The following is a 24,722-nucleotide window of genomic DNA, read 5'->3' as shown; positions in this document are numbered from 1 at the left end:
AGACTGGCCAGCCAACCTTTCCTACACAACCTCACACAACTCATCACGTGTTTGGTTAAATGATCAAGTGTTCTTTAAACTCTGTGATCCAATTTTTTCCAAGTGGGTCTCTTCCCACTGGTAAACGTAACTGTGGAGGTGAAGGGGCGGAGAGAGCACCTTCACCTGCACCACTGAGGATCAATCAGCACAGGTGAGAGCTGTTAGCTGATTGATCCTCAGACGTTAAAAGGAGGCAGCAGAGCTGCCTCCGGGGGAAAAAGAACGCACAAGACACTCGAGAGGAAACGCTCTGAGACACTTGGGAAAACACAAGACACTCGAGAGACACTGGGAAACACACACTGGAGAAGAACGCTGGGAAGGGAGACTTGGGTGAAGCTGAAGGTCCAGCAGATAGTGCTGGACCTGTTAAGTTCCATGTTCTGTATATTCCGTTGGGAGTTAATAAAGAGATGTTGCTGAACCCACAATGGTTGAACTGGTCTGTCTCTGGTTGTCGTGAGGGGAACCCCGTGGCGTGGTCAAACGCCACAGTAACCTTCACGGGTTTTGCCACATTGTGATTTAGTTTGGAGTGAATTGCCAGCTATACCCATTGCAACATAGAAGCTCTCATTCCTGGATGATCAAATATTTACAATGCCAAAATATTTGTGCTCCAAGAGTTTTCCTGTCACTGCTGAATGGTTCTACAAATGTTGAGTACCAAGAAAACGAGCTGATGAAAAAAAGAAGACCTTAGAAGAGACAGATTTATTTTAATACAGTGAATCTACACTACACAAAAGAGATCAATGAGTGGATTCAGCTCTTCTCCCTCAGTTTCATTTGTATAATTTGCCATCTTCATAGCCTATACTTTCAACACTGCCTTTGAATGTCAATCATATATCCAAAGATTTACAAAAGTTTTACAATATGTAATTTTTCAATTTATTCAATTCACTTTTAATTGTATAGTGCAAAATCAGGGAGTTTGCCTTTCATACATGAACAACATAGCATGGATGCGTTAACAACAGCAACAAATCCTTTAACATTTTTCAGGCAAGTGGTGGTGCACTAGGTAGAGGCAGGAAGCAACGTATTAAATCACGTATTTACACTGCAGAGATCACATGATTTTCTTGACAACACAGCTCTTATCTCCCAGGTCTTTTATGTGTGTGTCAGCGCTTTTGTTTTCTTTCTGTTGTGCATTAGAAGCATAATCAACCCCTTACTTACGCTACATTACATTACATTTAGTGGACATTGTTATCCAAAGCATCTTACAATTAGTGCACTAACTATTAGGGGTTCAGTGTCTTGACTGAGGATCAAACCGACCCCCTGACGGACGACTGCTCTATCCCTCAGCCACAGCCGCCCCTGCTATTTGTCATTACTGAGATGTAACAAATGACTCCACTTTAGGGATGCACGATATATCGGCATTAATATCGGTATCGGCCGATGTTCGTCATTTTTTAACCTATCGGTCCGATGAGTGAAATTGGGCCGATATGCACAACCGATGTATATCCGTCTAGTTGCTGTGTCGGGTGAAGGAGCGGGAGAAGGAGGGGAGGGGGAGGGGGAGGGGGATTTGGCCATGTGTATTTGTTTGGGCACGTCAGTGACGCAAAGGCGGCACAGGATTGTGGGATGTTAAACGGAAGAGGAGAAAAAATGTCAGCGGTGTGGGCGTTTTTCACTGTGTCAAACGAAGACACTCGAAAAGCAGTATGCAACACCTGCAAAGTCGAGGTAATGCGAGGAGGATGCCACGTCAAGTCATTCAACACCACAAATTTAATATGCCATTTGAAAAACCGCCACCCAGAGCTACACAAACAACTGCAGGAAAAAAATGCTGCTAACATTAGCCAGCAGGCAAAAACGAAATCAGCTGCAGCTGGGAGTCCAATACAGCAGGTACTCGACCAGACCAAGAAATTTGCCAAGGACAGCGCAAAAGCCAGGACAATAACCGACAAGGTAATGGAAATGATTGCTCTTGATGACCAACCATTTTCCATCGTGGAGGACCGAGGATTTCGGCAGTTGATAGAGCATATTGAACCCCGCTACACCCTACCAAGTCGGCGCTACTTTTCCGACGTCTCCCCCCCTGCTTTGTATGAAGTCGTGGCCACGCATATCCACAAATTGTTGGACAATGTGACTGACATTAGCTTCACTACGGATATATGGAGCTCGGACGTAAGTCAGATGAGTATGTTGAGCCTTACTGCTCAGTGGATTAATGACAACTTTGAAATGAAGAGAGCTGTTTTACATGCGCAAGAGTTTGCAGGATCGCACACGGGAGCCATCGCTAGCGCATTTGACTGCATGTTTGATAAGTGGAAAATTAAAAAAGACAATGTGCATGTTGTGCTCCACGACAATGCGCGGAATATGCAGAAGGCAATGGAGGAGTGTGGCGTTAAAAGCCTGGGCTGCATGGCTCACACGCTGCAGCTAGCAGTGCATGATGGAGTGTTAAGCCAGCGGAGCATTTCTGACTGTGTGGCGATCGGGAGGAAAATAGTCGGACATTTTCGCCAATGTTTGGACATTTACTTGAAAATTTCAGTGCAAGTTGAAAAAATGTGCACTCACAGTCAGGACATGTTTTTGATATTTTTGATTTAGCCTGTCTAGTGCACAGAGCTGAAAACACGTTGCCATGAATACTGGCATGTTTGATAAGTGGTAAAAGTTGGTTACTTATGTTTTTTTTTTCTTACCTCAGAGGCACCTTGTTGAGAGCCAGGCTCTGAAGGCCACAGACACCTGTCCTAAACATTGAGACAAAACAAGGAAAAAGACTCAGGTTTACAAGTTTCCCAAGTGGTTTATGCACATATCTGAAGATTATGTGTGAGCTTTAGGGGGACTTCACATGATTGTATTACCAACAAAAAGGTTAGGTAAGTGCATCTTTATTTTCTAATGTTGACAAAGTCATCTTTTTGAAAAGTCTAATTGTAATGACAATATATTAAAATCAACAGTAACTACAGCTTTGTTGCTTGTTATGTCTGGGATGATCTTCGATGTGACACTATTAAGCTGATGCTACAATCTTTGTGTAAACAAACACAGCTGATCGTCAGCTGTGCTGCGGCTGCGCGCCTCGGTGACGTCACCCCATTGAAAGCCTGGGATGTAAACAATGCAACTTGGACTTACATGGGACTAGTGCTGGTGATTCAAAGTAAATAAAGAGTTTTGCAGCAGATAATGCATTATTTAGAGGCTGTATTGTGGATGCCCCAATCACTTGCGTTGAATGGATATAAGCCGATCGCGTGCAGAACTAAAAGCGTCCGAAGGACTCCAAGTTACTCCAAACCTTTATGGGTGAGTAGATCTACATACCATATGCTGGGAATAAGGGCCAGGTTTTTTTTGCTGCTAACATAGACCCCATACAGTGAGTTGCCAATGCCAATGAAACAAATCAAATGCAGTTTTTCCATTCCAACAACATTGCATCACAGATAAAATTCCACTTGGCTATGGACGCAGGGACCACTGACAGCTCCATAGTCCAAGAGAGAGGGCGCACAGCTCAGGCAATAGGGCCACTAAGTCCGGAGCAGACACCCAGCCTTAGCTAAGTCTGCTTACAATGGTCATTTGGGTCTTTTCATACATGATGCTGAGAGAATAGCACTGCCAGAACCAGGACTCCAAAGTGCAACCATGTGGGTCACATATGCAACTAAAAATCTGTGAAGTGTAACAAATGTTTTCCTTGATCGCACCCATGCGCCTAAGATTTAGCTGTCTCTGTCTGTGTATTTTAGCGAGTCATGTCCTCTGAGCCTGGGAGCAAGGTGAGGAGTTTACACTCACACACACAAGCAGGACATCAGTGTTAAAAAGACTGGAACAATCCGGATTCATGATCTGGAACCATCCGGATTCATGATCCAGAACGATCCATTAATGACTAAATTAATGTGTGTGTGTGAAGAGCAACAGACATGCGCACACTGACCTGATGCAGCGCATGATTGTGCCTGCGGGCCTGGCTCTGCCTTGTAATTAAAGACCAGGTGGAGAGCTTGTAGTGGTTGAGCAGGCAGATGATCACCACTACCATCACTGTCATCACCAGGATAATGATGACAATCTGAACAAACTCCAGTTCAGCTGCAGAGAAAAGGAGAGAGGGGTGGGGGTTAGAACCTGAAAAGTCTTTCATGTTCATGTAATGTCTTCTATGTCTCGCCAGGAGATATTTGTGTTCTCATTTTTGCAGCTGTTGCTAATTAGAAGTTCCGTCCACCTGCCCACATGCTCAGTGTGAATCCAGCGAGGGACCCTCCGCTGTGTTTTCACATCTGATTCTCCCTTCTTTCTACAGACAATATACTAGGGAGTCAGGCGGAGAGAGTCCGCAAAAACTACGGAGGCTCTCGCTCTGATATTTGCTTTCACACATGCACCCCCTCCACAGAAAATACGGAGGATCTACAGCAGGGGTGTCAAACTCATTTTAGTAAAGGGGTCACATACTGCCCACTTTGATCTCAAGTGGGCCAGACAAGTAAAATCATAGAATAATAACGCATACATAACGAAAATATTTCTCTATGTTTAAATCATTGGTGAAGGTTTTTGAATGATAAGCCATATTTTAAGGTCTTTCTACAATAAACTAGAAACATAAAGACCAAAAACTCAGACATCAGCCCACAGTTTATCTGTCTGGGCTCTCCACTGCAGATTTCCTCGTTTTGTTGAGCGCTGCTGCCTGTGGCAATGAGCGCTTCTGCCTCTGGAACAGACATCGCATTTATGCTGTTTTTGAAACAATAACTGAATCGATTAAAAAATTACAAAACATTTGTACTCATTAACCTTAATATTCTTAAGAGACATTCTGATTCACAACCCTTGAAATGTATTAAGAAAAACAAGTGCAATTTTACCAATTTTGTCATTTACACATGTGCATTACAACTTCAGATCACAATTGATCTATAGAGCAAAACATTTAGTCACAGGTATTTGGAACTGAAAAATATTGTATGTGACTTTATAACAAAATAAACTCTTCAAGATCTATAAAATATTTTAAACATAAACTCTTAACTTGTTTTACAGAGCGATGATTAAGAATAGCAGCTACTTTTATAGAAATGCAATTTATGTCTTTCTGTGATTTTCACACTAAGCAAAGGCATCCAGCGGTCCGAGCTGGACCACCTGGTGGGCTTGATCTGGCCCGCGGGCTGTATGTTTAACACCCCTGATCTAAATAAAATAATGCACATTAAAAAACAGGATCTTGCTTAATTTATTAAGGCTATTTAAATACTATTAAAATTTGGTATAAGACAATTGAAAGTACTGCTACTACTAAATGATTATGATTAATATGTATATTATTTCATAATGATTAATCCAACAATCTATAAAAAATTTAAAAAGTGATTAGTGAAAAATATATAGACTGTATACTGCAATTTAATGCAATCAAATGATTTGCTAGAATAAAACCACATCAATGTCGTCAGTGACACTTTAACTCTTCCTTCCATGGCAAGTCAAAATATCTCTGGGGGGAAGCTATTTTTACTTTTAATTCATAGTTCCATGAACACAGAGCTAATGAAAACTGGCAAAATGTTTTAGTGTTTAAACAGAATGTTTAAGGAGTTGCAGATTCATTTATTGAGCAGCAGTCTGTTGTTAACTATTCGCCAGCAGGGGACAGCACAGGTCAGACTCCCAGTCAGTATGTCACATATTGACTGATAGGTAGAAGTGTGTGGAGCTGTACAGAGAAAAGCTTCAAATCACAGGACAGATGAGTGTTGAGACCAATGTCTCCATGTCAGTGTACAGTGGAAACTCTTAATAATTGTGTTGTTTTGTCCTGTGACAGTCACACTTGCATGCACACATCAGAGTTGAACTGGCATGACCTCCCTCCCATGCCACTTGTTCATTATTTTATCCTTACATCTTTTTTTCCTTTCCTTCTACACCATCTATTTTAACCCATTTTTATCACCACATGCCCATCTTTCCTTTAATCCACTACCTCCATACTTTCATCCATACATTCCTCTCTCTCCTCCACCTCCGTCTTCAGTCTGAGACATGTTGTTAGTTTGTTTTGATCAAAAGTCTTGACCTTTTCAGGTCTTGGTACCCAGTGTCAGACCTGACTAACACACTTACTCATGGCTGTAAACTCACTCACTTGTGTAAAGTTCCTCTGTGTGAGAACAACACACAAACACTGAGCTATAATGCCTCGATGATTGAGGACACTTTTTAGACAAATCTCTGTGAAGTTTTTAGTGTATTACCCACAAGCCATTCTAACATTTGGAACAGAAAGGGTTGGAATCAGGGAAAGATAAGACAGCATGATGTAAAAATCCGAAAACAGCAAGAGACTTTCAAAACACTTTATTCAAATTAACTTCTTAGGAGAAACATGACAATTTGTAAGAAACACGCAAAATGTTAATGCAATGCTATATGCAATAATTTACTGCTCATCTCTGTGTTTATCAGTCGTGCTGCACCTTGCCAACCGAATTGAGCAAAAACGAGAGCACCCCACCATCTCCTCCGGCTCTCCATACATTGTCTAAGTTTACAAATTCTGTTTTTTTTTTACCCAGTCTGAGTTTACATGTGTCAGATGACACTATTTGTGTGTAAGAGTGCATGTGTATCTGTGAGAGAGAGAGGAAGAGAGCAGGCCGAGTCAGGACAAGCTGAATTAATCAATAAATGTGTGCAGCTATGAAGAAAGATTTAGTAATTTAAGAAAAGTATTGATCATTATGTGGTGATCAGTGTTAATGTTGTGACAGTTATTTCAGACAAAACAACGTTTAAACTGTAAATTTGTTGAGTTATCATACCTCTGCAACATTCTCAAGACATTCTCTTGCTTTCTCTTGGCAGGCTTCAAAAGTATTCAGTGTGCAGGTCTAGTTTCTCAGTTAATGTTGTGCATTTGTCCAGACAAAAGCATAACATCAGGTTTAATCTTCTACTTTAATTTGATACACAAGACAAAAAAAGTGCTTAATTTTTCTTTTTTGCCATAAGAGACATAACAGCGTCAGCACAGATGTGTCCTTCAGGCTTGTCTGTCCCTAATAAAATGACAGGAAATATGAAAGTATGGCATTTGTCACGGTTATGGTTTTATTTGGCCACGGTTATGTATTTTTCTACGTTCCTCTCATGTTCCCTCCTGTGTTCCTCTCATGTTCCCTTCTGCCTTCCTCTGTGCTCCACCCTGTGATTCTCCTGTGCTGTTCTCTGTGTCCCTCTCCTGTGTTCCCCTCCTTGTCCCTCGCTATGTTTCACCCTGTGCCTCTCCCGTGTTCATCCCTGTCTTGGTTATTGTATTTTGTTCTCGTTGATAAGTTTGTTCAGTGTTTCCTGTTTTATTTTGTAGTCCTTGCTCCCTGTGTGTTTTCACCCTTTAACTTCCGGCCCTCATCAGGTTCACCTGTTTGTCTTGTGCCACCTGTCCCCAGTTACTCATTAGTTCAAGTGTGTATATAAGTCTTTTTGTTCCCCCATGTGATTGTTGGTTCGTTGATTCTGGTCATGTCCTTTTCATGTGTCCTGTCTGCTCTCGTCACATTTCCCCGTAAGTTGTTTCCTGTCCTTCCTTGTTCCACTCCTGTTTTTGAGTGCAACTTTTGTTTCTTGAAGATTTATTTTGTTATGTTTACAATTTAAAATGAAATACACTTTTTGTTTAACAATATTTAGTTTCTGCGTTTTGGTCCTTTCCTTCCCTTTTTTCACAACACGTTTGTTCCCTCCCCACGCACCTCCAAACCTGACAGGCATTATTGCAGAGTAACTGGCTGTGGATGTTCAAACAAATTAATACGGTTTAAGATTAAACAGTGTACTACAAAGAAAATGAATGTGCAGTATGCAGTTCTTCCACATTGAAATTATTGTATATATAATGTATTAAGTATACATACAACACTTCATCAATTTAAGAAATACTTAGCTTTGATTGTTTGCAAGTTATTAAAACAGGTCTCTACCTGGAGTCAGTGCTGAAGTGATGACCGTCACCTAGAGGAAACTTAACACAGACATATAAATATGTAGAGTCATATATGTGTCAACAATTCCTACACAAAATGTATTACTTCAAAGTTCATCAGATCATAATCAGTTCACTGCAACTTTGGAAATAGGTGGTGGACATCGGCCTCAGGTTCTCTCTTTGACTGTCTATTCTAGTGAAGTCACACTTATTATTTATTTCCATGTGACAAACAAATACATCATTTTACATGTTCACTCATTTAACACATGCCTGACAGATTCAGTAAAGTCTGCTTGAGGTCAACAATGTCAAAATGAACGCAGCAGACAAGTTTAGTAACACATTACAACACATCAACACCAATACTCTGAATAAAGTGTTTTAGTAGATGTCATGCAACTTTAAACAGCTGCTCTTAAAATGCAGATGTTACCGTAAATATTTACTTTTCAGTTGATCACAAAAAGTCTGTTTCTGCACTCTGTTTGCTGTGGTAGTATTATCAAAATATTTTAATTCACTGTTTCGTTACCTTACAGCCACAATAAAAAAACTCGATCTTCTGAAACAATGATCGAATATGACATTAATACTTAAGTTTCTCAGGTTGAGTTTGTAGCTTCAATGTTAATATTACTAGTTAAACAATATTACAAACGTTAGATAATTAACGTAGTGGAGATTATTCTCCACACACACCCCCCTTGAGTTTAAAAGTATTATCACCATAAACTCTACACATACTCTCATATACACTTCTCATGTCGGTTTTTAATAACTATAGTGAACAATCATATGCACCTGTTAGCATTGTAATTACCTATCTTACCTGAAGGCCAACCCAAGGGCTAAATCATTTGCTGGCCTAGTAACAGAGCTAAGCTAACAACCAAGATACAGAGATACTGATACCTGCTAATCCCTGCAAACACAAATAAAATACTGGTATTTTACTTACCACAGAATCTGGAGCACAGACTTTCTGTCAGGATAATCAGCTGGTCAACAAGTCATACTATTCATCCAATATGTGACTGCAAACTTCTCAACAAACTCGACCGGGTCATGTTTAGTGACTGGGAGTAGCCAATTAGCTCAGGTGAAGCTGAGCAGACAACAGCGGTTAGTCGAGCTAACAGTGATGTTACCTGTCAAGTGATAATTATGCATAATTTCGAACCTCGACATAATCTTAATGAGCAATAGAAAACAATTCTGCCCCTGTACAGCTGTCATGAAGGAAGAACTTAGTCATAGAGAGCAGAACCGTTTTTTTAAGCAGACTGTAAACATGTTGTATTCTGCTCTAAAGTTGGGCTTCTTAACATGGGGGTCAATGGAGATTGACTCATTCTTGGAGAGAGCCTCAAGTGGCCACTCAGTGAACTGCTGTTTTCTGCACTTCCTCATCGGCTTCACTTCTCAGCCCTGGTTCTTGTTGATTGGTCTCAACCACCAATTGAGGAAACATGTGTTGGAAAGATGTTACGATGCAGGGCCCCACACCTTATCTTGAAAACCTGTGAGCTTACCGCAACAGCCACAGGGGGGGACTGAGGGCGGCTTTCATTCAGAAAACAGCATTCTGTAAAACGGAGTCACCCCTTTCTATATTTAAGGTTAGACTTTCTTTTTGATAAAGTTTATAGTTGGGACTGGATAAGGTGAGCCCTGAACCACCCCTTAGCTATGCTAGTACAGGCCTAGACTGCTTGGTTAACTCTCATCATACACTGAGCACTTCTCTCTCTCTGCCCCCCATCTAATGTAACCCCCCTTCTCTCTCTCTCATATGTATATTCTGCAGATATTCATATTTTATCTTGTGCTGCTATCATTAATAACATAAATACATTTATAAATATCACGCTTAATTTTTTCATTATAAGAAACAGTCTGATAAGGCTTAAATATGATGGCTACACAGCTGTTCCTGGAGCCCCCCCCCCACCTCGCCACCACCACACACAAAACCTCTTTCTCTTCTCTCCCCTCTTTTCTCCCCACCTCTCCACTGGTTGAGGCAGCCACCCACATTTAGTCTGGTTCTGCTAGAGGTTTCCAGATACTTAAAATTTTACGGTCTCAACTTCACTATGTAAAGTGCCTTTAGATAATATATGTTATGATATGGTGTTATACAAATGTTGTGTATATTGTGTAAGCCTGTTGGATAAATATCCCATACTCTACCCTTCTGCTCATTGTTAAAGCAACAGAAAACAGATGCCTGACTCAAAGCTGCAGTCCTGTGAAGCACAGGCGGGCATGGTTTTGCATCAAAATAAAAGTACCGTGGCTGCAGTTAATGGCCCTCTCCTCTGAACATCAGAGAGGAAGGAAGTCAAACAAGGAGTTGAGACGGGAGGAAGGAAGTGTGGGAAAGAAGAGGAGAAATTAATAAGTGAGAAAAGAAACGGCAAAGCATAGGCCTATCCTGCCTGAACCTCAGAATCCATCAAAGTTCAGAGACTCCAAGACACAGTGTACAAACTCTTGCACTGACTATAAAACAGTGTGTGTCCAAGCACCAGTCTGATGTTATTAGAACAGTAATCCACTTATCAAAACAAGTCTGGCATCTGCAGCGCCATTATTCCCTCAGCAAGCTGAATCATTCGCACTGTATGCCACATGTTCCATCACTTTTTTCTGCTGTGATGAGGAGAGGCCATCAAGTTCATTTAAATCATGTTAATGTGTTGTGTCAACTCTTTTAAACAATGAGACAATTACCTATTCACTGAAAGTAGTAAAAGAGCATTAAAGTAGTTAAACTATCAGATATAATGTAGGTTCTTCTTTTAAGGCTAAATTAGCATTCAGTTGTTGACTGCAGAGTTGAATGATAAGTTGACTTCTCTGCTTTTCATTGGATTGGGCGAGTACATTGTTTTGGGCAACTTGTGAATGCTTTACTACCATTTCAGGCGTTTCATTTAAGGTTACATTTTACAGAATCAGGCTGTCCTCTCCTCCAAACCATGTCATTGAAAATATCGTTGATTATGACCGTGATGGTGGATCATGGTGGCAGCTGATGGTGCACTGTATGAATGTTTAAGTGAATAGGTGATTGGTAAAACTGTAATGTAAGGTGTGAGTGGTCATCAAGACTAGAAAGGTGCTGTATAAATACAGACCATTTTCCATTTATTACACTGTGCTTCCCGGGAGAGGCATCCCTCACATGCGGCTTTCTTTGAGGATCCTACTTTCTTTTCTTTGTTAAAAGGCTTTGTATTTTGGTAGTTCTTTGATAGTTTTGTTGAGCGTTAAGACATATTGTGGAACAGACCCATAGCCCATGGGGACTCGTATGGTTGGGCCAGGTTTGGACAAAAATGTAGAAACATATTCGGGTTACGTCACGTTGGCTGGGTTATCTGTTTGATTTTTTACACTACACTTGTCTGCAATCAGGTAAAACATCAGGCTCTGACACAAAAAACAGTGCCTATTGGGTTCAAGTCACGCTTGGTTTGACACCTGGCATCACCAACAACAAATTACCATAGTATCAGGTTGTCACCACTCAAAAAGACAAAATGAGAGGGTAGACAACACACACACACATGTTTGTGCAGCTATCTTAGTGAGGACACTCATTGGGATAATGCATTCCCAACCCCTTTACCCTAACCCTAACCTAAATGCCTAACTCTAACCCTAGAACCAAGTCTTGACCCCCAAAAACAGTCCATTACAGGTGGAGGACCTGCCAAAATGTCTTTGACAAAAATGTCCTCACTTTGACAAAAATGTCCTCGCGCCATAGGTTAAGCAATGATGTTAAACTCAAGGCCCAATTATATCTGGCCCATGATAAAATGTCATATTTTAACTGGCCTGCCGGTGCGCAATGCCGAGCTCGACACACATGGAGCGAGCAAGCCCTAATCTCTACTCCCCGAGTGGAAGCCAGGCGGTCTGCATGTGCTCCACAGCTAAGCTGCAGTGCACAAAGCCCGGCTAGAAGCAAATGAGTGAGCCCTACTCTCAACTCAGAGAGTGTGAGCCAGGCGGTGTGCACAGGCTCCATAAAATAACTTTTCCAGCGTTCAGAGATCCCAGTGCCTGCCCCATCAACTTCACTGTGTCTCTCAGGCTTATCACTCTCTCTTTTTCCTTTCGTCTTTCTCTCTCCATCTCGCTCTGGCCAGAGAGCCAGGCGGCATGCACGGGCTCCAATAGCCGACCCACAATGCGCAATTCCTGGCTAAACGCACACGGAACGAGCGCCCCTCCTTACCTGCCGAGTATTTGGTGTTATTAAATTATTTTTCCAGTGTTCCAGAGATCCCAGTGTCTGTGTGCTGCTGTCTGTGCCCCGTCAAGTTTAATGAACTGGCAGCCAAGAACAGATGCCAAACATCTGGCTGTGGCACATTAATCAATCGATACATTTTTATTTGTATAGCCCATATAGACAAATCACAATTTGTCTCATAGGGCTTTAACAGGGTCTGCCCTTAACCCTCAACAAGAGTAAGGAAAAACTACCAAAAAACCCTTGAAACAGGGGAAAAAGAACTTAGAACCTCACAGAGAGCCACATGTGAGGGATCCCTCTCCCAGGACGGACAGAAGTGCATTAAATGCCATGTGTAATGGAGAACTTCATAAAAATAAGAGTAATTATAGCATTGGTTAGAGTAAATAGTTTGTAGCATGATGGAGACACATGACACATGTACAGTTTATAATATCTAATATCCTGTCTTTTCTGTTTAATAAATGTTGACCCTGTTTGGCCCTCAACGTAGTCCCCGTTTTTAAATTTGGCGCTGTCTGTGATCAAGTTTGACACCACTGGGTTAAAGGCTTAAACTGGTCCTCACAAAGATAGCTGTACAAACACACACACACTTCTGTCAGTTATGGCCCTTTGACATTTTGTGGGGGTTGTGTGTACGTGACAGAGGTCGGTGAGAGGTCAGAGAGTTTATCTGACGTGACAGTGAAAAGAAGCTATCAGACACATAGCAGACAAACTGACAGACAGTAGCAGTCGCTGTTAGAGCACAAGACACATGTGACGACACACTCACACATGTGAGGTGCATGACTTTTTCAGTTATGAAAAGAGTGAACAGCAGTATGACACAGTGTTCAATGGGGGATCAGGGGTTAGAGCAATCATCCTAATAATAATAATAATAATGGCTTGCATTTATATAGTGCCTTTCACAGGACCCAGGGTGGCAGGGAGAGAGATCCAGAGGGTGGGGCTGCGGCACAGAAGGCTCTGTCTCCATTACAGTAGTTCAGGCACGAGTGTTGAAGGCATGAGTGAAGGTTTCTGCTAAGGAGTTAGGATTTCTGGGGTAGTTTTGCTGGTTGCTGATGAGGGAGGAGTAATACTGTGTCTTGGTGTGTGAGAGAACAGCGCACATGGTCTCTTTAGGCATCCAGGTGGACAGTGAGGCCAGAGCCTTTATAAAGCCGCTCCAGTTGACGACCAGAGGCCTACATGGTGTGAAGTTCAGCTGTAAACCAGGGGGCTGGGCAGGTGTAGGAGACAGCTTGGGTTTTGAGGGGAGCAAGAGAGTTGAGACTGAGGGATACAGCAGTGTTGTAGTGGATGAGCATGGTGCTTGGGGGATCTGATGCCAAGTCTGTAGCCAGTAGGTTTGCCAGGGCATCTCCTAAAGGTGATGGTGTGTCTGGGCAGGGGGGAACGGGAACTGTGAAGAGGACAACTTGATGGTCAGAGACCACCAGGTCAAGGCATTGCAGGTGGGAAAGGGTTGTGCCAGTGGAGCATACCAAATCCAGTGTGACCTGTGGCATGGGTGGGACCTAGAACATGTTGTGTGATTTCAAAGCAGTCCATTAGTGACATGAATTCAGTGGCCAGTGTGCAGTTAGTGGAGTTGACGTCACCGAGCAGTAATGTCAGTGGAGACATGGACAGGGCTCTAGAGTGCGACCAATTTGGTAGCACATGCAACCTAATTTCTCAACTGTGCGACTAAAAAAAATCTGAGGTCGCACCGGTGTGACCAGCCGTTCGAGGGAAAAAACGTCTCGACTCTGAAAGCCTCCCTTTGGAGACACACATTAGGCCCATATCATGGTCTAAACCAATCAGAGATAGTGAAGGCCGGGACCCCCCTCTGATTGGCCGTGGTCCAGATATTCCTGTACGTGTGTGTGTAAGTATGAAAATGCGTGTGCTGCGGTCAGATAGAGAGAGGTGGGACCATCAGATTTAGAGTGGAAATAGCTGTGGATGATAAGATGAAAGGAATGATTGACAACTTCTTCGTGAAGAATTTTAAATTAAGGCCTGATTCGTCCGAAAGTCATAACCAATGCTCTGACACGGATCCATCAACTTCCCAGGTTATGTCAAGCCATAGTCCGGAAACAGCATCAGTTTATGAGCCACATATGATGGACTCCGAGCCACAGCCCACCGAAATGAAAAGGGGGAAAGCGTATACATTTCGAAAAGAGTGGCTTGACCAGTTTCCCTGGGTAAGATATAGTAAAGCTGATAATATGATGCACTGCATTTACTGTAAAGAGTGTGGGAAGACCATGGCCGGCAATAGTGCATTTGTGACTGGTTCTAATACATTCTGAATTAAAACGCTGAAAAAGCACAATGCAACTATGAAACAGACTACATGCCGCGACAAATGCACTGCCCAAGTCTCCTCTCCCCGCTGCCTTTCAGTGGCAGGCAGCAGCAAACAGATCATCAGACGAGGCCGAGATGATCATCAAGTTTAACGAAGGAAGAGCAAAGGAAGAACTTCCCTTCAAGTTCAAGTCCGAAATAATTCGGAAAATGGCTTGAACGTAAACCCGACGTACAGCAATGATGTTGCATGTGCCGAATTTAAAGGAATCATCTTAGAGACACTGAAAAACATGGCATTCCTGATTGACGGTGACACAGATATCGCCAAAAAGGAATGCGTCATTGTGTACAGTCGTAAGAGGAAGACCGGTGAATATACTGATTGGACACATTGAGGTCGAGAATGCCCATGCCCAGGTAAGCCATGTCATCATGTCATGTAGCTGTGTCAATAATATGCCTACTGTCTCCTTACTGCATTAATCTTACTATTGAAAATTTAAAAAATAATTATAATGAAATCAAAATTAAAAAGTTGATTGCATCGTAAACACTTGATCTGGGAAATAAATGGTATAATCTTATTTATTTATTTGTTTTAGGAATTTATGATGCCTCAAAGAAAACATTTGCTGCTCTTGGTGACCAGTGTAGTAACTGGCTGGAGAAAATAATTGCTCTGGGTGCTGATGGTGCTGCTGTTAATTTGGGCAGCAAAGGAGGTGTCATAGCCTTTCTGCAGCAAGAGTCAGGTGACCACATTGTACCTTTCCACTGTATGCTTCACAGGTAAGACTAGAAGATAAGGTATGACTGACACCCTAAAGTCACTGTGAATTATTTTCTTTTAAAGAGCAGATGTATCTACATTTAAAATTTGACAATTTTTTCAGTTTGAAATTGGCAATGTTGTCAGTGCAGAGGGAAAATCCGATGATAGGGCAATTGTACGACCTTCTACATTTAATTTGGAAGAGGTACCATTTCAGCCCCAAATCAATGAGAGAGCTCAGGGTCATTGGAGCTGACTTGTAATGTGCTGATGCCCAGTGGGGTGAAGGGGACAAGGTGGCTCCCACATGTTTCAAGGGCCTTGGAGGCCTTTCTTAATCCAGGACAGTTCACTGCTGTGTACTACCATATGGACAATTAGGCAGGCTCCTCTGCCAATGCAGACATTGCAGGCCGAGCTACAAAGGCCAGTGCATTGTTTCAGAACATTCCTTTCATTAGAGCCACTTGCCATTGAATCTTTTAGTTCATCAATGTTCTATGTGACTAATTTTTATTGTTGTATGATACAGGTTAAGAAATCAATGGAAGATTCCACTTTCAAAACAAAAACAAAACTTGAAAAAGTATTGGATGCAACAATCAAATCGACTGTAAAACATCTGAAAGCAAGATTCAGTTGCCTCCTAGGCAAGTGTAGTCACCTGTCTTATAAACACATGTAGATGAGAAATATTGTTACTCATTTACTAAAATGTATTTGTTCTTACAATAGGAGAGAGTGTTTCTGAGTCTGACACAACAAAGGCTGTCAAATGCTTCAACATTTTCAATCATGATAGCTGGCCAGAGAACCAAGAGGACTTAGTGGACCATGGTACTGATGACCTTGCATTTCTCTAGGATCACTTCTCCACAGTCCTGAGAAGGGTAGCTGGTGGATTACTACAATATTATGTGTGCTGGTGGTAGATATTTTGTTCATGTGAACACTGATTAGCTGTGTAATCCACATCATTTTCAGGAATGGTGATAACACTGAGGTTGTAAAAGAAGGGTTTGTAGGCTTGAAGCTGTTAAATGCCAGGATGTTCAAAGACCTACCTAAGCATTTGGGAGCTCATGTTGACCAGAGAGCCCTACTGCTCAGAGTACAAGGTCAGTTTTTGTTAATGTTCTTTCTTAAGATTGTGTCTGTTTTGCTATCTAACACACAGTGCTTAAATAAATCTCTTGAATAAATTTTTTCTCCAGAACATCCTGCATCTTTTACACATTATGCTGATCCTCCATGTCTCAGCTGCAGTTTGTGAAAGAGGGTTCTCTGCACAGAAGAGGATCAAATCAGACACTAGAGCATCCATTCATTCAGACACAGTGGAGAATCTGATAAGAGTCAGTGTAGAGGGGCCAAGTCTGGAAGATTTTGATGCTTGAGAGTGTGGCAAGCTGGTTTACCCAAGGCCAAAGATCAAGAAGGCCAAACTACAGGAGTTGGCCATCAGAGGGGCATGTGACGGCAATGGAGGATAGTCCATAAGACATTGAGCCATGAGATTTTCAGTTCTGAAGTCCTTAAAACACTTGCACTTTTAATTTAGATTCTTTTATTTCATTAATCTTGAAATGTTTTAAGTTAAATTTCAACTCAGTGAAGCACTTTAAGCACCAAAGCATTTCAGTTAGTTACCTGTTTTGTGGAATTGTGCTTCAAATAAAGAACTTTATGTTGACCAGATTGTTAGTTAATCATTTACCAGTCAATATTGCCTAAAAAGACAGGCAGCTATTATAGAGTGAACCTGTAAAACTGCAGTGTTGAATGCGATGCGGTCGAAAGTTTCGGTGCACCTAACTTTTGTGCTGGTGCACCCAAGAAAAAAAGCTGGGCGCACCAGTGCAGTAAGTGCAAAAAGTTAGTCTAGAGCCCTGATGGAGCAGACTACATACAGCGCTATTTTACAAATTAACTTTAGTAACTGTGACACTATTTCCTTTTTTCACAAAAGGAAACAAAATGTTTGTTTTTGTTGTAATACGGGTAACAAACTTACCTTTCTTTTTTCTTTTTTTTTTGTCTTTAGTCTTGAGGCCTAGACACACACAGACACACAGACATGACACACAGAAGCCAATATACTGAAAAGAAGCCAATATATTGGCTGTGTGTCATTACTACAAAGTCAATTGTTTGGACCAACTCATACTGTAAATCTACAGCAAATGTATTCCTACTGACAACAAGAAACAGTTAACTCTGGGGAAATCTCGCATCTGTGACTAATGAAGGCGTATCGGCTTAGAATGTTTGGCCCTGAAATGAAAATCAGGCTAATGGCTAACTACAGATACTGCACACACACCAGAGCCTCTAATAGTGTCTTTGGCCAACTTAACATCTTAGTTTACATGACCTTAGATTATTCCCACAGAAAACAAGGCCATGGCTGGTTTATCTTGCAAAAAGGAGCATTATTTGTCCATAACCACAAGAAGGTGTTGTATTGGTCAGGTTTCAAAGCTGATGTATGGTGACAGCAGAGCCTGAGTGTGGAGGGAACGGCTCCCAAGCTGCTTGCAAATTCAGAGTAGGAGAACTACTCCGACCAGCAAAGGAAATGCATTTTTTCTCAGGCTAAGCAGCTTCAGCTGTTATGGATCCGATCTTGAAACCAAGCAACACACAGTCCCAGGGATAAAGCAGCAGGTCTGGGATTGCTACAACAGTCAGCCTGACCAGATGCAACTCTTCTCATGATATGAAAAAAGAAAACAGGACATGACTTAAGAACCTTCATTGAAATGGCCAAAATGTTACCCTAAAAACGAAGAATTTGGCAAAGCGAGTGAGGTTTTTATTTAACGTTAACCATGGTGGGCACTTAACGTGTGGGTTTTCTTGTTTAATTGAACATCCATACACCACAAACCTGAATTATAACAGAGAGAGGGACAGAGAGAGAGAGTTCCTTTGACATACATAGACACACACTGCCCTGTCTGCTGCCACTGCTGTTGCTATGGTAACTCTTGGGCACCGTGCCGTGATCAACGAGGCCCGGAGCTGCTGGGGCACCGTGGCAGCAACCTGGTTGGTTGGCACACGCACACATAGAGCAAGATAGAAGGAGACAAGGAGGGAGAGGTAGTGAATAATGAGCACTCCTACACGCACGCACCCACGCACGCACACACACCCACAGAGCAAGATAGAGGAAGACACGGAGGGAGAGGAAGTGAATAGTTTGTGTGCACACACAAACACACACACTACGTTTCTTGGGAGATGTGTACTTCTATGTCTAGATGTATCAGCCTGGCAGCAATAGTGTCACCCACACTTAACCACAGTATGAGTGTGTGTGAATGTGCATGACACAGCATGCAGTAGGTATCAGTTTTGGGGGAGTCAGGTCACCAAGACAGCTAACAATTATAGCACTCTCTCTTTTCTCCAATCTCCCTCCTCTCTCCTTCTCTCTCTTTCTCTCTATCTTTTCTTTTCTTGCTCACACACCACAATGGCTTCATCTATGCTTCACTACAGAGACTAATGCAAATTTCAACCCGTGTTCGTCCCATGTTGAAGCCAAACTGAATGTCTCTCATTCAACCATCAGCTGCCTAAGAATGAGTTTGGCAGCACTATGAACTGTCCGCAGGCCCATTGACGACATGTCACCACAGCAGCACGAGATTCCTGACAGATACTAAGATGAGTGAAATTGTTTTTCTGCTGGTCTGTATATGAGAACCAGATAGAAACTTTCTGGACTTTTTTTAAGTCGTTTTATTGAAGTTTCTTATTTCCTGTCAGTACGGTTGGGTGCATAAGTAAACTGTTCCAAATTTCAGTACCTGAGAGGACATCTGAAAGTATGTAAGAAATGTGGCTACACTTGCCAAAAGCTGACACAAACAACACTGAGTGCAATACTTGCAAAGTTGGCCATAGAAATACATCCAACCTGTGGAAACACAGCAAATGTTAGAAAACTTACAGCCAATGCTGAAAAGGTTGAACAGACCATAGATGATGAAATATTAAGCTGTTGTTGGAGATAACTGGGCTTCTTTCACTGTCATGGTTGACATTAATATTTTCACTAGCATTAATTACTTACCAACATGTTGTTTAGTACACTAAAATAGTAAGTGAGACTTTTTAGTTTGTCTGAAACTTTAGTATGATATAAAATTGTAAACTATTTATAATAATAATAATAACAGATTTTTATAGCAATTTTAAAAACAGAGTTATGAAGTGCTTTACATTAAAACTGAATTTCTAGAATGGAAATTTTAAATTTTAACATAAGCATGATAAGATCATTTAAAATAAAAAACATACGATTAAAGTGAGTCGTGAGAAGAGATTTAAAAGAAGATAATGGGGTTGCCTGCCTGAGATCTCCAAACAACAAATCAGAATCAAACATAACACCTAGATAATGCAGGCCTCTTTAAGGATGTTAATGCATAAGTCACTCATTTGTACTGGGCCCAGGGGGGTTATTATGATGAACTCTGAATTGGAATCATTTAACTCCAAAGAGTTTTTGGTCATTTAGTTTCTAATATCGGCAGGACGTAATGTAAGATGAATCAGTGGAGCCAGGCTTTTGGGGATCATACAACTTTATATCATCTGTGTAGCAATGGAAGTCAATGGCGTAGCCACTTATGATTTGCCCCAGGGGTGTAATAAAAATGGCTTAAAAAAATTAAGAGAATGCTTAATCATCACAGTATGACACCAAGTCAGTAAAACTTCAACTATCACTACTGGTAACATGAGGCAGTACCTGCAGCCCAAACAGGTAGTCTAGCTCCTCCAGGATGGCCCTCCATACGTACAGTCACAAGAAGATTTGCTATTACTCCCAGCACAGTCTCAATAGCTTGGAAGAGATACTAGAAGACCGGCCGTTACACGAGGAGAGCTGGACAGGGACGTAGAACGGCTTCAACCAAGCAGCAGGATCGGTATCTGCTCCTTTGTAAGAGGAGGAAAAGGAGGAGCACTGCCAGAGCCCTACAAAATGACCTCCAGCATGCTACAGATGTCCATGTTTCTGACCGAACTGTCAGAAACAAACTCGATGAGGGTGGCAAGAGGGCCTGATGTCCTCTAGTTGGACCTGTGCTCAGAGCCCAGCACCGTGCAGCTCGATTGGCATTTGCCAGAGAACACCAGGATTGGCAGGTCCGCCACTGGCACACTGTTCTCTTCAACCATGCATAAATACAAACAAGAAAACACTGAACAGATAAAATACAATTTTATTGAGCATGGAGATAATGATCATAAAAGACATTGTAAGTCTGGCATTTCATGGTGATTAAGCTCAAACCCAGGATTAGCCCACACACTACTGGTAGCCTCACAAACTAATTCTCCCTCCACTATGACAAATTTCTCACCATAATTATTCTTCTGCAAATCACCACGTTCTTATTGATAGTCCAGTCTAAGTTATTTTTAAAAATAAACTTGCTGTTCAAAGGCCCTAGTAACGATTTACTGCCTCGCTCCCCTGAGTCGCGTCCATGTTTGTTGTTACTCTGCCTTGTTTGTTTGCCTAGTGACGCAAGCAGGAAGTGGCGTAGCACTGCCAAGTAGCCTACGGGTCCTTCAATGGGCCAAATTTAAAATGCTCGTGCATTGAATAGCCACCTTTGATACTCATAATTAATTGTGATAATTTTAATAACGCGTTAATTTGCAGTGTAATGAATTAATCTAATTAATGCGCTAAACTGACAGCCCTAGTTATTACTAATAATAAATGTATTCAAATTCTTTGCCTCGAAGTTTCATTTAATCCTTATACTGCTCAGTGGCCACTGTGTTTCACATGGATGTCTAATACTGTTGCACAACGAGTGTGTTTAGAGGGCTGACTTCCTCCAGGTAGTGGATGCAGCCGTCTGTCAGTGTCTAATGGGAGGAGGGGGGGCATCACGATGTTGGCTCAACTCACACACAAACTCTCTCACTCACACAGACAAACACTCATGTAAAAGTGTTTCTTATCAAAATACTCAATTAATCGATAGAATAGCCCTAAGACGGTTACTGTTAGTACAAGTGTGCTGTAATTTACAAAATAAGGTTTTCAAAAATCAGACTTCACAGGGCTCCAGATCAGGGGTGTCGCCTTGCTTGGGCATCCAGGTCTGTAGCCCCGGAATTTTTTCTTTAGCCCGAATAGTTTGTCAGTCGTCACTTTCAGTACATCACTTCACGACTGAACATCAGCTAGAGGTTTGGAAATTTCTGCATCGATGCAGAGACAGAATAAACCATCAATTAATAACTTAATAAATTTGATTATCAGTTTGTTAGTGATGAGCAGACACACACAAATTGTTTAAATTAGGGCTGGGCGATATGGACTAAAACAAATATTGCAATATTTGTAAGGCTATATCGGGATACATGATATATATCTCAGTATTTTGAAATCTCCTCTAAATCACTGTACAAATGTTAAATTCATAAAAGTCCACAGGAAGTGGCTCAGCTAGCAGACGTTCATCATTAGTAAACTGATTTGTTTGTTCACAAAGAATATGAACAACACTGTCAATAACCATCTCTGAACTCTTGTGAACGCGCTAAAGCTCTTCACTTGGTTTCCGAACCATTAATCAAACTGTAAAAATCAATCTCAATTTGGACAGTTCAATTAATAATATCAATATGCAATATTAATAATTATTGTAAAATGAAAAGTGAAGGTCTGTAGCACTGTCACAATCCAGCTGTATTCACACACGTATACGGCTGAACTGCGTGATTTTGTCAAAGGGAGGTCGAACACAAAGGACAATGTAACCTAACTCGTGGCTAGGGATGACACGATATGACATTTTGGTGCCACGATTATTGCCAGAGGAACTCATCATGATTAATGAGGCATTGTATTAGTTCATGCATGACATGGAGTCATGTGCTCAGCTGTTTTATGGGTGCTTCGTCAGTCACCCACCAATCACATGCCATTCTCTCACCAAAGCGGTCCCTTTAAATACGACCTCATCCTCACTGATCCCTGCTCAGCTACACTGCCATCCATGCCTGCTGCCGGCAACTTGCTAACTTGTGAAGCACGATTATCCTCACTTAAAGTGTCGCTTGGCTCATCACTCTACTCACCTACTCCATGACGCCATGCCTCATCTCTGGGAAACTGCAGTTCCTACAACTTCATTGGGAATCTCATTCTTTCCACCCACTGTTGCAGCGTCTCTTCAGTTTTGCAATCAAACCCCATGCAGAAGTACAGAGACGGTTACTCCAGACTGCGTACAATCGTGCACACTCTCAAAAGATAAGTGTCTAATGTATCAGAGCTTGGCTCTAAAGAAGCACTCAAATAGCGTTTCACAAATTATTTAATGAGTGGTTCGGTCAAAGGTTTTCGGCGGTTCAAGTGTTCTGCCAAAAATATTACAGACAAGCTTTGAGAAAAAACACAAAAAAACCCCCCAGTAATAATAAAAAAAGTTAGTGTCTAAAGAATGAAGGGCCATGAGGGGCCCATCTGATGAGCCTTCATTTCCTATATTCGCATAAATCCATCGGCATCGCAATGCAGACATACTCAGGTAAATGTAAAATATATAAATAAAATAAAATAAAAAAGAAGATAAATCTGTCAGCCCCCACCACGACAATGGTGCTTCCGTCGTCATACAGTAGCCCTGCATATTCAATATTCTTTCAGAGGCCTACGTAGGACATTGCTCAATAATAATTGCAACTTCTATTCGTCCTTCACCTACCCAACTATTTCCTAGTATTCGCTTATCCTCAGTTCCAGCTAAATAGATGCATTAACACAATTATTATTTTTTTATAAGCTGTTAAGTGTCTGGCTCTCAGAAAAGAAAACTCAAGGCTCTTTAAAAAAGATAGAGTCTTAGGCATCTTATTAAGATAGCGACCTTTTGAAAGCATCACTACCCCTACAAAGCCATTGCGAATTAGAGAAGCCACGAAAAGTGCGCTGGATACAGCATCCATTACCAAAATGGAACTTCGTCTTAATTTGCTCAATTTAAGTTTGCCATGCATATCATTCCCCAAGGTAGATCACTTATCTCTAGATCATTAAACCTCCCAAAAATTGTGGACAAACCGCTTGATTTTATAGAAGAACTTAGATTAGATCGAAAATAAATCAAATTGTCACTGCTGCGTGTAAAATGGAACGGCATATATATGTATATATAAAAATACATGATGACAGATTAATGTGCTTCGCAAATTTGGTGGTAAGTACAGTTGGTTTGACACTGACCTTTACCAATTTTTTCACTTCAGCTATGAGCTGTGGTTAGAGGGTGTGGTCAATCATATGATTGTGACCCCTAAAGGCATCCATGATCTCGATCTCCACATTGTGTCCGTCAGAGTTGAGATGATGGAGGACAATGTCACCAATGTGTATGGTTGCTCTTTGGGGAACCATTACAAACGTTGTTTGGTTGATCAGGCTTATCTTAGTTGATGTATCATGACGGTCATAGCCCCCCGGATCCCATATCCTCGTGGAGGACCTGGGCCATCAGAATCGTCTGAGTCATCTAGGGTGCCATGGCCCCTACAGTATTGACCAGGACAACGCCTACCCCTTGCACTGGAGGTCAAGAGTCACTGCACTACGAGGTTACCAAGTGCCTAGTCATAAGTGATCAGAGGAGATCTAATCACCACCAAGTGCAATATGTGGGTCACGGGTCTGTTGGCTCTCAGCCAGTGACAGGTCAGAGTTTGAATTCAAAGAGCAGTTTGAAATTCTGGGGGGCTCCACAAAGGAATTCTGGCGCACTTTGACCAGCTGTAACCCCAGCAGCTCAGGCTTCTGGGGCTACATGTAGGCCCCTCCATTGTTCTCTTTACCTTTAGATCCCAACAATGCTCTCTGAGTCTTGTCTCTCCACTCCTGATATGTAAATATGCACATGTGTAGGAGAGTTTTCTGGATGGGTGAGGGAGTGAGCTGTCTGCTGTAAGAGTCTTGAGAAGAGAGAAGTGAACTTTGTACTTGATCATAATGATATAGTCATTTAATATATATCACGTGGAACAAGCCTCGATACATTGAATATATTCAATATCGAGTCAAATATGAATGTTACACACTGAACCTTTAAATTCTAAAGAATATCCAGTCTGACATTGAATTAGAATTAAAAAATATTATAGGAGACCTATTATGCTTGTTTTTGGGGCAGAGGTAGCAAAAGGACTCACATTCTTTATTTAAAGACTAAAAGTACAGATACTTGTATGAAAAATTATTCTGGTAAAAGTAGTACTGATTCAACTCC

General features: G+C 41.5%; 1 protein-coding gene across 4 annotated transcripts in view; it reads right to left on the bottom strand.

Annotated features, from left to right (window-relative positions):
- Window positions 1–24,722, bottom strand: part of LOC109631992 (low-density lipoprotein receptor class A domain-containing protein 4) — a 92,885-nt gene that overhangs the window by 9,347 nt on the left and 58,816 nt on the right. For 2 of the 4 annotated variants that reach the window (XM_069537471.1, XM_069537472.1), the window contains 2 exons: window positions 3,998–4,152; window positions 2,739–2,789 (listed from right to left, as the gene is read on the bottom strand). In XM_069537471.1, coding sequence (XP_069393572.1) covers window positions 2,739–2,789; window positions 3,998–4,152 — 206 coding nt within the window. Of the gene's footprint in view, window positions 1–2,738; window positions 2,790–3,997; window positions 4,153–8,048; window positions 8,090–24,722 lie in introns of all 4 variants that reach the window. The other 2 variants (XM_069537473.1, XM_069537474.1) reach the window with 2 other exon arrangements.

Source organism: Paralichthys olivaceus, chromosome 13 (assembly GCF_024713975.1).
Source record: "Paralichthys olivaceus isolate ysfri-2021 chromosome 13, ASM2471397v2, whole genome shotgun sequence".
NCBI classification, from domain to species: Eukaryota; Metazoa; Chordata; class Actinopteri; order Pleuronectiformes; family Paralichthyidae; genus Paralichthys; species Paralichthys olivaceus.
Note: the sequence above shows the minus strand (reverse complement) of the source record. Positions and strands in the feature narration are given on the sequence as shown.